The 14013-nt window shown below is 49.7% G+C and overlaps 2 protein-coding genes across 4 annotated transcripts in view; one reads left to right on the top strand and one right to left on the bottom strand.

Moving 5' to 3' along the window:
• Nucleotides 1–14013, bottom strand: part of WNT5B (Wnt family member 5B) — a 116724-nt gene that overhangs the window by 39619 nt on the left and 63092 nt on the right. The window lies entirely within an intron of this gene.
• FBXL14 (F-box and leucine rich repeat protein 14) overlaps nt 9945–14013 on the top strand; it is a 30426-nt gene continuing 26357 nt past the window's right edge. Inside the window, exon 1 of the mRNA XM_084766116.1 lies at nt 9945–11238. Coding sequence (XP_084622242.1) covers nt 10087–11238 — 1152 coding nt within the window. The 5' untranslated portion in view covers nt 9945–10086. The remainder of the gene's footprint in view (nt 11239–14013) is intronic.

The raw sequence follows: 14013 nt of genomic DNA, 5'->3' as shown, positions 1-14013 counted from the left end.
CTAGAGAATAGCTCAGTGGTTAAGAGCACGTGATCTTGCAGAGGACCTGGGTTCAGTTCCAGCACCCACATGGCAGCTCACAAGTGATTGTAACTACAATCCCAGGTGTCCCAACATGTCTTCTGACCTCTCTGGGCTCCCGCACACAAGGCACACACACACACACACACATACACACTGACGTCCTGACTGTCTGGAACTTACTGTTGTAGAACAAGTTGTTCTGGAACTCATGAAGACCTGCCTGCCTCTGCCTCTAGAGCTTTTCTACGAGGCAGAATGGAAGCTCTAGATATGCATGACTGTAGTTACTTTTAATCGTTAATGTGGCACAACCTAGGGCAGAGGTTCTCAACCTTCCTAATGCTGTGACCCCTTAATACAGTTCCTCATGTTGTGGTGACCCCACCATAAAACTATTTAATTACCATCTCATAATCATAATTTTGCTACTGTTATGAATTGTAATGTTTGATATGCAGGGTATCTGACATGTGAACCCCAAAAGGGACGGCAACCCATAGGTTGAGAACCACTGACCTAGGGAGTCTTTGTTTGCTTGTTTTTGTTTTTCAAGACAGGGTTTCTCTGTGTTAGCCTTGGCTGTCCTGTACTTACTTCATAGACCAGGCTGGCCTCGAACTCACAGAGATCCACCTGCCTCTGCCTCCTGAGTGCTGGGAATACAGGCGTGTGCTACCACGCCCGGCTGCTTTTGAGCCTTTTTGGGAGGAATGTAGAAGCGTTTGGTGTGTTGGTCTAGCAAAGTTGCTGAAGTCTGGACAATGAGTCGCTCTAGTGGAAGCTTGGAAGAACGTCAACGCAGGGAGAGAAATGCAAACCAGTGGAGGTGGCCCAGCTCACGGGGCTTCAGAGAGGCAAGGACTCTACCAGAAACTGGGTAGTGGCCATTCACAGGATGTGTTCGCAGAGAAATGGCCTTCATTCTGTGGTTCTCCTCTTCCCTGAGGGGCTGTTGGCCCACCAAGGCAGGAGGAACAAGGTCATGAGCATGACAGAGGCCAACCAGTCCCGGAACCACTTCAGGGAGCTAGTTCACCTTTACTGGGGGAGAGGGAGAACAAAGGCTATAGCCCTTGGGGAGTGGGTGGGGCTTCCAGGATAGGTGAACATAATTGGTTAAACCAGGCACTTTAAGGATGCTAGTTTTGCATTTGGCAGCACATTCCCATCACATGAACAGGAACACAGTACCTAATTAACCTACAGGCCAGGGAGGAAAGAGCTAGCAGGGAGCTGTGTCAAAGGCCATATATCAAATGTGGTTAAAGGCATCTATGTCTAAAGACACTCTGCAGATGGAGTCAGGTAGAGACCCAGAGGCCCTGCCGGGGTGAGGGAGGACTCCGTCTAAAGTTGAACTCCTGGGAAGACTGAAACCTCAAACAGCAGGGTCCTCCCAAGACATCTTCCTAGGTCCTGAGACTCTGAGTGAAGTTGATCTTAAAGAAAATGGTTTGTTTGGCAGAAGAAATATCAAGGTGGGAGCACCTCTCAGGAGTGCTAAGGGAGTGGGAGCATCTCTCAGGGGTGCTAAGGGAATGGGAGTACCTCTCGGTGGTGCTAAGGGAGTGGGAGCACCTCTCAGGGGTGCTAAGGGAGTGGGAGCACCTCTCGGTGGTGCTAAGGGAGTGGGAGTACCTCTCAGGGGTGCTAAGGGAGTGGGAGCACCTTCCAGCAGTTAAGTTAATGGGAGCACTTCTTGGTGGTGCTAAGGGAGTGGGAGCACTTCTTGGTGGTGCTAAGGGAGTGGGAGCACCTCTCGACGGTGCTAAGGAAGTGGGAGCACCTCTCGACGGTGCTAAGGAAGTGGGAGCACCTCTCATCGGTGCTAAGGGGGTGGGAGCACCTCTCAGCAATTCTAAGAGGCAGCTGTAACTAATAGAGAGATCAGTGCCTCTGCCAGTGAAATTCCTGCACTGCACTGAGAGAACATAAAAGTGTCCTGAGGATAAAACCCTGCCCTCAGAGGAGGCTCCATCTCTAAAGATTCAAATTCATTTCAAGGAAGAAAGCAGGAGCTGAAGGATTCCCTGTCCTTGGAAGCAACTGCTCAGGAAAGTGTTTCCCCCACAGGCATGAACAGACGCTGAGACAGCTGTGGTCCAAGGCTGACTGGATAAGCCGCCACTAAGTGCCAAATGTGCCAGCTGCAGAGACCGATACTAAGCCTCGGATGTAGCACCATTCCCACGGGGTGATGGCTAGACCCAGCAGCAGGTTGAGTACATTGGGCCATGTCCACCCTGGAAGCGACAGTATTTTGTTCTTGCTGGGGTAGATATTTTGGCCATGGATTGGCTTTCCCTGCATGTAATGATTCTGCCCTATAACTACCACAATTGGACCTACAGGATGCTTCACCCACCATCCTGGTATTCCACGCGGCATCGCTTCTGACCGAGAAGCTCATTTCATAGCCTCGGGCGTGGGACCACAGGCATAGGATTCATCACTCTTAATGTTTGCCGGATACAAACGCAGCTGCCTTGATGGAACAGGAGAATCACTTTTTGAATACACAGCTACAGGGCCAACTGGGTGGCAGTAGCCTGGGGAATTCTCCCTAGGCTATGCACACTTTGAATCAGCATCTGATACATGGCTCCACTTTCCTCCGGCCAGGACTCACAGGGACCACAAGTCAAGCGGAGGAAGAAAGACAGGCTCCGCGCACTGTCACCCCGGTGGCCTATGAGGAAACCTTGTGTTTCCTGTTCACAGGACCGTATACTTCGCTTGCCTGGAAGTTCTGGTTCCAGAATGGAGAACCGGGACACACAGCAAACATCCGGTCCCGCTGGAAGCTACGGTTTCCTCCTGCTTAGGGCTGGGTTACTGGTGACCCGAACCCCTCCTACAGCTTGTTAAAATAGCAGTAACAGTGCTAGGAGGGGCGACTCGTCCCAACCACCACAGAGGAGACAAGGAAGATCGTGCCTGGAGTGTAGGAGATCCTCTAGGGTGTTCCTTTGGCATCATTGTATCCTGTTGTTAAGTTCAATGGGAAACTACAACAATCCAAACCAGGCAGAGTGACAGATGACCCAGACCCTTCAAGAATTAGCATATGGGTCCCTTCTCCAGGAAGAGGCCTACTGAGGTTCTTGCTTAGGGCAGGAAATAGAGTGGGGGGGGGTAGAGGAAGTTAGTTATGGATTTATGGATACCAGGCAAGGCCACGTGACGAGTTACAGACATGAGGATGCTAGTTAGGCCATCCTCGAGGAAAGAAAAGGCAGGAGCCTGGAGGGGGACACTAAAGCAGAGGTCATGGAGGAGTGCTGCCTACATGGCTCAGGCCATGTTTCCTATCCCCTCAGGGTCACCTGCCTAGGGGTGGCACTGCCCACAGAGGCTGGGCCTTCCACACTGACCATTAATCAAGAAAATGGCCCACAGACTTACCTACAGGCCAGTCAGATGCAGGCATTCTCTCAGTTTGAGGTTTCCTCTTGCCAGATAACCCTAGCTTGTGTTAGGCTGACAAAATGCTAACATGTACAAACATGCTTATGCTTATATACACATGTATTAAGCACACATTTGTGTCCTCCTGCCTCTATTTTTTATCGTGTGGTATCACACTGGTTGAGATAACAGCAGTGGCAAGGCCATATCATCATACTTGTTATGAGACATAAAAGACTAAGCATTCTGTTGTTTTTTGTTTTAGATTTATTTATTTATTATTATGTATACAATGCTCTGCCTGCATGTACACCTGCAGGCCAGAAGAGGGCATCAGATCACATCATAGATGGTTGTGAGCCACCATGTCGTTGCTGGGAATTGAACTCATGACCTCTGAAAGAGCAGTCAGTGCTCTTAACTGCTGAGCCATCTCTCTAGCCCATGACTAAGCATTTGTTTGTTTGCTTATTTGTTTTGTTTTTTTCAAGACAGGGTCTCTCTGTATTAGCCTTGGGAGGCAGAGGCAGGGGGATCACTGTAGTTCAAGGCCAGCCTGGTCTACAAAGCAAGTCCATAACATCCAAGGCTACACAGACAAACCCTGTCTCAAAAAAAAAAATCTGCCTTTAACATATAGTCAATCATTGGCTTTGTTTGTCCAATGTAGACTAAGTGGAACAGGCACAATGGTGTATACGTGTAACTCCAGCTAGGAGGCAGTCAGAGGAAGGCTGCTGCAAACTGGGGACCAGCTTGACTCCAGGCCAGCCAGAGCTACTCAGTAACACTTTGCTTCAAAAAGACAAAGTAAGAGGCTGGAGAGACGGCTGGGAGGTTAAGAACACTGTCTGGTCTTCTAGAAGTCCTGAGTTCAATTCCCTGGAACCACATGGGGGCTCACAACCATCGATAATGTCATCTGATGTCCTCTTCTGGAGTGCAGGTGTACAAAGACAAAGTAAGCACCGCAGCCATTAAACAATAACTATCAATCCTCAGCTCCCCAACTGTTAGGAACTCATCATTCGTTTGTATGTATGTATGTAAGTATATTCAGAAATATATATATATATATATATATATATATATATATATATATATATATATTTGGAAATGTATGACTTCATCGTTCTATTTTCTGTGTCTATACTCAGGAATATAAAGCCATTTTCCATCATGGCTACGCACCTTCTCGTTCTCACTGACAGTGCACCAGGGTTCCGCCTTTCTCTGCATCGTCACTTACACTGGTTTTCAATTTCATCTATATGGACATTCTAAAATTTGAGATAGTATTTTCCTTTGGCTTTGACTTATATTCCATCCTTGGAGACATTAGCGCCCTTTTATGAGTTTGAAGGCCATTTGTAAAGCTTCTTCAGAGATTCATCTTCTCAATTCATTTGTGTACTTATTAACAGGGTTGTTAGTAGGTTTGCTGCTGTTTTTGCTTAACGAGGTCCTCACTTCTTTTACCGTTTTTTCCCCCTCTAAAGACAAGGTTTTACTCTATTTCCCAGGCCAGCCTTAAACCCCCCCCCCCCAAGACAGGGTTTCTCTGCATAACTGAGCCCTGGCTGTCCTGGACTCACTTTGTAGACCAGGCTGGCCTTGAATTCACAGAGATCCGCCTGCCTCTGCCTCCCAAGTGCTGGGATTAAAGGTGTGCGGCACTACCGCCTGGCCAGCCTTGAATTCTTAAACTCAAGGTAATCCTCCTGTCTCAGTTTTGAAGGTGCTGGGATTACAGGCATGAGTAACCTTGCTGGATCCTCTTATTTTGATTATACTGTATTTGAGAGGTGACCCAAGATACTCTGCTGGTTACAGATATTTAGGAATAGAGAGCTGAAGAGATAACTTAGTGGTTAAGAAACACTTGCTGCTCTTGGGGAAGACCCAAGATTCCCAACCCCCACATGGTAACTCATAACTATCTGTGATGCTAGTTCCAGATCTGACACCACTTCCGGCCTCCATAGGCACCACGCACACATATAGTGCACAGACACATACGCAGGCTAAACATGAATATACATAAAATAAAAATAAATATTAAAAAAAATTAACAAGAACTATTTAGGGCTAGACTGGGAATGTAGCTCAGTTCTCAGTGTTGGTTTAGCATGCACAAGCCTTAGGTTTCATCCCCAGCACAGCAGACACTGGATATGGTTGTACATGCCCATAACCCCAGCATTTAGCAAGTAGAAACAAGAGGATCAGGAGTTCAAGAGCATCTCCTGATACATAGTTGCAATTTCAGAGATCATGCATCAGAAAAACAAAAGTATCTAGGAATGGAGATACTTTTTTGGTTTTTTGAGACAGAGTTTGTCTGTGTAGCCTTGGATGTTACAGACTTGCTTTGTAGACCAGGTTGGCCTTGAACTACGGTGATCCACCTGCCACTGCCTCGCTGGTGCAGTGGCTCAGCCAGAAAAGACACTTGCCTAAAGCCTGGCCACCTGAACTCAACCCCTAGACCCACTGTGGAAAGACAGCACTACTTCCACACTGTAGTCCTCTGACCTCTTAAAAAAGAGGGAGGTGGTGGTGCACATCTTTAATCCCCGTACTCAGGAGGCAGAGGCAGGCAGATCTCTGTGAGTTCGAGGCCAGCCTGGTCTTCTGAGCAAGTTCCAGGGCAGCCAGGGCTACACAATTCCTGCCTCAGGAATAAAAAACAAAAACAAAAAACAAACAAACAAACAAAGGTCTTGTCATGTAAACCAGGCTGGCCTCAGTCTCCTTGAATACTTGAGAGTACAGTAGTGTAGCATAAGGTCTGGCTTCTGAAAATGTTCATATAAAGCCTGAATTAGAAACAATGCACATCCCAGAATTAAGGGGCTATCCAGACTTGACCTGGGCTCTGCTGAGTTACCTTTGGGAGGTGCCTGAAGAGTTCCAGGCCAAACACAATCCAGTTAGAAAAGGAAAAGGAAACAGAGACCTAGAAAGGGAGGGCATTTCCACAGTGCCAAAATAAGCCACCAGTGACTCAGCACAGCCATTCAGCACTGTTTATTCCCTGAACTGTTCCTTGCTGTTGTCGAATGTGGTAATAATCATATGGCTGAGACTTCTTGTAATTTACAATTCAACACCTTAAACGAAAAGCTGTGTATTAGTACAATTCTACTGTTAAACTCCAGAAAGTTAGCTGGGTGTTTCAGCACTTGGGGAAACAGAGGCAGGCGGATATCTGTGACTTCGAGGCCAGCCTGGTCTACAAAGGGAGTCCAGGACAGCTAAGGCTACATACAGAGACACAGAGAGAGAAACTCTGTCTCGAAAACAAAACAAAACAACCCAAAATGAAACAAAATCCTCAAGAAAGTTTGGCTAGAGTTAGGACCAAGTATTTAACTTTTTGGAGGCGCCATTGGATGCTGGTTCTAAGGATTATGCTCTTTCTAGGTAAGAAATCCCTCAGGCTTCACACTGAACAGCAGCTCTGTGTGGAGTGGGGTGAGGCACACTCAGGTATGCCTTACCTGTGACTTCAGCATTTAGAAAGCCGAGGTAAGAGGACTATCACTATTTCCAGGCCAACTCCGGCTACATAGTGAGTTCCAAGATGGCCAGGAAAAGATAAGAAAAACAGGGTTAAGGGTGGGGGGAAGTATATGAAGGCACTTTGGAATAAATACAAAGACATCTACACTTAAATATCAAAACTGTGAAGAAAATAAAAATAATAAAAAAAAAATAAAAGAAAATGTGTTCTTGAGGCAGGAGAGATGGCTCATCGGTTAAGAGCATTTGTTGTTTTTCCAGAGGACCAGAATGTGGTTCCCAGTACTTGTCAGGAGGTTCACAACTCCTTTAACTCCAGTACCAGGGGATCTGACGCCCTCTTCTGGCCTTCTCGGGTGTACATTCACACACACACACACACACACACACACACACACACACACTTGTGCTCAATCTTTAAAAGCCAGGTGTGATGGTGTGTACCTTTAATCCTAGCACTTGGGAGGCAAAAATCAGATGGGTCATTGTGTGTGCCATGCAAGCCTTGTGTATATAGCAAGTTCCAGGCCAGCCAGGCCTACCTAATGAGACCTGCCTTTAAAAAAAAAAAAAAAAAAGACTCATCACTGGTAACTCCATGCTCATACACAGCGCATCACAAAACAACAACAAAGACACAAAAGTGGGAGAGGAGTGTGTTTGGAAGCAGGGATTGAGGAGTGGGTGAGTGGGAAGGGGCTGGGAGAGAGTAATAAGGGAAAAAATGAACAAAAGCATATATGAAATTGCCAGAGTAACTTTTTTTAAAAATGTGATTTCCAGGGCAGGCAAAATGACTCAAAGAGTGGGTAAAGGCAGTTGATTTCAAGCCTGAGGACCCGAGTTTGATTCCAGGGACCCACAGGACAGGAGAGAGCCAACTCTCAAATAATTGGTCTCTGACCACCACATCAGGTATGTCACGGAACTCACTCATGTGTGCAAGTAAATGCATGTGAAATGTGCATGCACACAGGGAGCAAAATGTAACAAAGATGTATCTGCTTGGGCTGGAGAGACGGCTGAGTCAGAAAGGTGCTTCCTGCTAAGCCTGACCACCTGAGATTCATCCCCAGGACTCACACAGTAGAACAGATGGCCCCTGGGGCTTTTTAAACAGAAGATAACCCAGATGACCCAGGGGCTGAGAGTACAACTGAGGTACGGCCAGAATTGTTACATTGCACATCAGGAATTAGTTGGTGACAAATAACGTAGTCTGTTGCGCAGGAAGGTCAGAAAAGTCAACGGGCCTCACAGTATGTGAAATGTAAGATAAGCCTGCAAGAATTTCAGCCTCTGCACTTCCTGATTAAGGAGGGCTGGGTGGGATTTACTGTCCTCTGTGCCTGTGAGGGCATCTGTAAGCACTTGAGTCTAACGAGTATCTTAGGAAAGAGGACCGGCTAAAAGCTAAGGAGATCATATTCTGAATTTGGAACACATCCAAGACCTTGTTCAGCCAGAGATGTCAGCAAGTGAGGTCACTCCCACCAAGCCCCATGACCTGAGTTCGATCCCGGAATCCACGTGGTAGCAGGCGAGAATTGAGGTCCTCTAAGTTGTCCTCTGACACTGCTCACTGGCTGTGGACCATACTGGTACCCACCCCATCCCCGCCCCTCTTTAAACAAATACAATGTAATTTCAAAAAATGTCTTCTTCATGTTTCCAAGGGGCCAGGGATACAGGTAAGTCAGATTTGTTTTTTTGTTTTTGTTTTTTTGTATCTAGACATGTGAACTTGTAACTTAGTTAAAACTTCACAGGGTCCTTTTCTCTGAACTAAAAAACTCTTGGCTTCAGGGGTAGTAAAAATATAATTCTGAAATCCTATCCTTCATGTGGATATTTAAGACCCGAGGCTACATTGTAGAACTGAGCTCTGTCATAGTTTCATAAAACATACATAAAGCAAAAGGCTCGAGCATCTTTAATCAACCCAACCGCGTTTGTGTTTTAGCACGTACAGAGTACTAAGTATCCCTACAGTTGGGCCATGCAATATGTAGTCTAAAAGGCTGAAGAGAAAGACAAAACCAAGTGTAGGCTAGCCAGCAAGGGGTGGGAAGTTCTGACACATAAAAGTTGAAAGGGAAAGGAACTCACATGGGTGTATGGAATCAAACAGATTGTAGAAGGAAGGCGCACGGGACAACTCCAGAAATTTCTAGAAAGAGGACTGTCAAACTACGCTAAGTATAAACCCAGTTTCCTCCAACTTAAGACTCAACACTGGAGAGAAAAGAATGGTGGGAAGGCCACTCGACTTGGGCAGTGGGTGTGGTGAGATGGATTAAGGCGCTGCGAGAAGTAACGCGGGCAAGCGGCGACAGAGTCTGAGAGCCGGAGAGGGCGTGGAGTAAACGCGGACACCGAGGGGAGCGGCCCGTGGGCTACCGGGCGCTCTTAGGGGCTGCGCGCTGCGGCAAGGCTGCCAGCCATCCCGGCGCGGATGGGGTTAAGCGTTCGCGGCCGAGGGCAGAGCCCGGTTTCCAGGGAAACGGCTCCGCCAGTTCCGGCGGCGCGGGCGCGTACCACTGCGCGGGGGAGCCGGCGCGCAGGACGCGGAGGGTGCTGCGCGGCCGACCGACTCCTGGGGCGCGGGCCCGATCACCCCGGTGAGTTCGTCGCTCCCCGGTGCCCGCGGCCGTGAGCCAGACCCGCGCGGCCTGGGCGGAGGAAGAGTGAAGCGAGGCGGCCGCGGAGCCCCCCCGCGCGGCGTCCGAGTGCGAGCAGCCCGGGGCTGGGCGGTTTGAACCGCGGACGGCAGACAAAGGCAGCAGGAAGCCGTCCGCAGCCCGAGCGCCCGGCTCGGGCCTCGCCGGCGCGCGCAGCAGCGACGCGGCCGGGCGCGGGATGCCGCAGGGCGCGGGGCGGCGGCGGCGCGCGGACGCGAACGCGGCGCCCGCCCCGGCCGGGATGTGAGGCCCGAGCGGCCGCGCGGGGGCGGGAAGGGCGGCAGGAAGGAAGCGCCGCTCGGACGCGCCGGGAGGAGGAGCGGCGGCCGGGCCGGCCGGAAGGCGGGGAGGGGCGGCCCGTTGGCCCGCGGCGGCCGGCTCTCGGCGCCTCCCGGGGCGGCGGTGCCCGTGCCTCCTGCACCCGGCGCGGGGTAGCGGCGGGAAGAAGATGGAGACTCACATCTCGTGCCTGTTCCCCGAGCTGCTGGCCATGATCTTCGGCTACCTGGACGTCCGAGACAAGGGTCGCGCGGCGCAGGTGTGCACGGCCTGGCGGGACGCCGCCTACCATAAGTCGGTGTGGCGGGGCGTGGAGGCCAAGCTGCACCTGCGCCGGGCGAACCCGTCGCTGTTCCCTAGCCTGCAGGCCCGGGGCATCCGCCGCGTGCAGATCCTCAGCCTCCGCCGCAGCCTCAGCTACGTGATCCAGGGCATGGCGAACATCGAGAGCCTCAACCTCAGCGGCTGCTACAACCTCACCGACAACGGCCTGGGCCACGCGTTCGTGCAGGAGATCGGCTCGCTGCGCGCTCTCAACTTGAGCCTCTGCAAGCAGATCACCGACAGCAGCCTGGGCCGAATAGCCCAGTACCTCAAGGGTCTGGAGGTGTTGGAGCTGGGGGGCTGCAGCAACATCACCAACACCGGCCTTCTGCTCATCGCCTGGGGGCTGCAGCGCCTCAAGAGCCTTAACCTCCGCAGCTGCCGCCACCTCTCGGACGTGGGCATCGGGCACCTGGCCGGCATGACGCGCAGTGCTGCGGAGGGCTGCCTGGGCCTGGAGCAGCTCACTCTGCAGGACTGCCAGAAACTCACGGATCTTTCTCTGAAGCACATCTCGCGAGGGCTGACGGGCCTCAGGCTCCTCAACCTCAGCTTCTGCGGCGGCATCTCGGACGCGGGCCTTCTGCACCTGTCGCACATGGGCAGCCTGCGCAGCCTTAACCTGCGCTCCTGCGACAACATCAGCGATACCGGCATCATGCATTTGGCCATGGGCAGCCTGCGCCTTTCCGGTCTGGATGTGTCGTTCTGTGACAAGGTGGGAGACCAGAGTCTGGCTTACATAGCCCAGGGACTGGACGGCCTCAAGTCCCTCTCCCTTTGCTCTTGCCATATCAGTGACGATGGCATCAACCGCATGGTGCGGCAGATGCATGGGCTGCGCACGCTCAACATTGGACAGTGTGTGCGCATCACGGACAAGGGACTGGAGCTGATTGCTGAGCACCTGAGCCAGCTCACGGGCATAGACCTGTACGGCTGCACCAGGATCACCAAGCGCGGCCTGGAGCGCATCACGCAGCTGCCCTGCCTCAAGGTACTTAACCTGGGACTCTGGCAGATGACGGACAGTGAGAAGGTCAGGTGAGGGCGGCAGTTCCAGTTCCCCCGCCCCGCCCTGTTCATCCCAGGACCACCACTGTTCCCGCACACTCACGCGCGCACTTAAACGTTCATGGCAGTGGCCGCGATGGGGCGATGACACGAAGCCTGGGCTCCTTTTCTCCTTGTCCGGCGCCCCTCCCCACTGCGTCTGGTGTTCGGCTCCCTCTACCTACTTTCCTCTCCTTTCCCAGTGGGTGGAGAGATGGACACTGCTGCTTCTCTGCCTACTCCTCTGCAGGGTTATGGAGACTGATTCAGCCACCGCCAACTGTATCCCGGGGCACTGCATTTGAAATGGGGTGGGGGCGGGGAGGGGCTAGTCGTTTCAACCCCAAGGAGTTGAGGAAAGATGTCTGCCTTCACTTACACTTTCATTTGGATACTGTGATCTGGTTTTTATTTCGAAATGTGTAGAAAGCAAGTCCGACTTCAACAGCCTTTTCATCCACTTTGTAACCAGTCTCGTCTCATCACTGCTCCTTTGGTACTCTGCAACTCACTTTGGGTTTTTTTGTTTTGTTTTTGTTTTATATCTGCTTTCCTCTTAGTTGTCAAAGAAATTTGAGATCATTGTCCTTTTTTTTCTGCTGAGTATATTCTATATATTCTATATATATATGTTTTCTATATATATATATAGTGTCTGGCTACCTCGTTTTAGTTTACTTTTTCTCTTAAGCCCTGGAATTATACAAGAGAGATATTTTGAGACTGAAACATTTTTGTGCCTAGACTGGAAAGAAGCCCACTGGGTTGTATGTCTTTTTTTTGTTTTGTTTTGTTTTGTTTTGGCTTCTTCCCAACCTGCATCTACCCAGTGTGCCCCACTTCCGCATCCTGGCTATGACTTTTCTTTTCCCCCTGTCTATTGGGCTTTGACGACCCAACTATGTTTCTAAATCTTGGTTTAATTTATAGCACAAAAGTATGAGAGAAATGAGAGCAGAACTGCCTTTATGTTTGTTTGAGATGCAGATTGAGTCTTGAAGAGGAGTATTATATATGCAAATTATGCCCCACCCCAACCCTCTTCCAAGGTTTCCCACAAAAAGGTTACATAGTGAGGCTTCCTGTCGGAGTAGGGAGTAGAGCTCAGAGTCTGCAGAGCCGGGGGCTGTTATGTGAAAGGGAGGAGACCTAACTTAATGTCTTATCTGTGTTCTGTTCATAAAATGGGAGCTTGTGGGTTTGAAAAACTTTTGTTTCCAAATGGAGGAATAGATGACCGTTATTTTGGTGGGGGGTGGGACTGTGGCTTTAAGAATCGCTTTTGAGTAGGATGTATATTTTGTTTGTTTATTTTTTTAGAGCCCTCCACAGCAACACGAGAGACCATGGAGAAACCCAGAGACCTTTATCAATTAATTGTACTGTTTGTGAATTTGTATAAATGATAACAAAGATCCTCTTAAAACGTTTATATTCTTACAGTAAAAGGTTAAACTGATATTTATATAATAAAAGAGGAAATATGAAGTATGTTTTTGAAAAAAAAAAAAGCACAAAATCCCCCCTCGTATCTGTGAATTATTTTTAAGGCTTTGTGTGTTGGGTACGAGCTCCTGTGGGAGGTGTCATGTGTGCAGCCTAAACGGAAGTAAGGCATAGAGTTCCGTTTGCTCATGTGCTGGGAGTTCACAGTTCAGACGTCCTTCTGTGTAAGGTTTACCACTGACACCCAGATGTTCTGTTTCTAGAAATGTGATTACATTGAAAATTCTGTGATTTTTGGCTTTAAAGTGTCAACATGGAAACTGAAAGAAAATGAAAGTTTTTAAGAAACCAGACTTGGAAGAGTCAGTCTCCCAGACAGGCCAGTTTCTGTTTTGGGGGGTACGGTGGGGGTGGAAGTAAGATCCAGGGGTAACCCTGAAGAAATGGGTCATGGGCTCTGAAAGTGAGCAAGTAGGATGTGCGCCTTTAGCCTGAGTGCAGTGTGAGGGACACAGGGAGCCCAGCCATTGTTCTGGGGAAGTTGAAAGCCCTCTCCTGGCTGGCCGGCCCAGTCAAGCGTGCTCTGAGTGTGGTGCTCTGAGTGTGTGCAGGTCCAGCGGAAGGGGGCAGCAGCGCTCCTCTTTAGCACTCCCTCCAGGCCTGGCTGTAAGCAGGAGCTTTCCTGGGGGAGGGAGACTGGCCAGAAGTTCTGGCACTTAAGCCAGAGCTACTGGTGAGGGTCCAGGCTGACTTCAGGGTGGATAAATGAATAACAACAATTTTAGCCCAGTTCCCCTGACTAGACCTGCAGTATGACATCTGTAGGCTGGGGTGAGGTACAGCCCTGGCTTCACATAGGCTGCCTTGTTTCTGAGATTACTTTCTCAACCCAGAAACCTTGGTTTCTTCGATCAACCCATCTTTGTAGGTTGCTGTGGGGTATGAAGGTCTTGTAAGACTTCCAAGCTCTAAACTTGAACGCAACACAAAAGCTGCATTGTTCCTTTTTGGAGTCACCAAAATCGTGACTGAATCTGACACTAGGTCCCTCTTCCCTTTCTTCAGGGAAGGTGTAGATTTCATTTTCTTTTTTTTTTTTTTTTAACGATCAAAAAAAATTTTTTTTAATGTACACTGGTGTTAGATCCCCTGGAACTGGAGTTACAGACAGTTGTATGCTGCCCCATGGGTGCTGAGACTTGAACCCGGGCCCTTGGGAGAGCGGCCAGTGCGTTTAACCTCTGAGCCATCTCTCCAGCCCTCTTCTCTATAA

The sequence above is a fragment of the Acomys minous genome, assembly GCF_964271855.1.
Source record: "Acomys minous genome assembly, chromosome: 17".
NCBI lineage: Eukaryota > Metazoa > Chordata > Mammalia > Rodentia > Muridae > Acomys > Acomys minous.
This window is presented reverse-complemented; position numbering and strand designations above follow the sequence as displayed.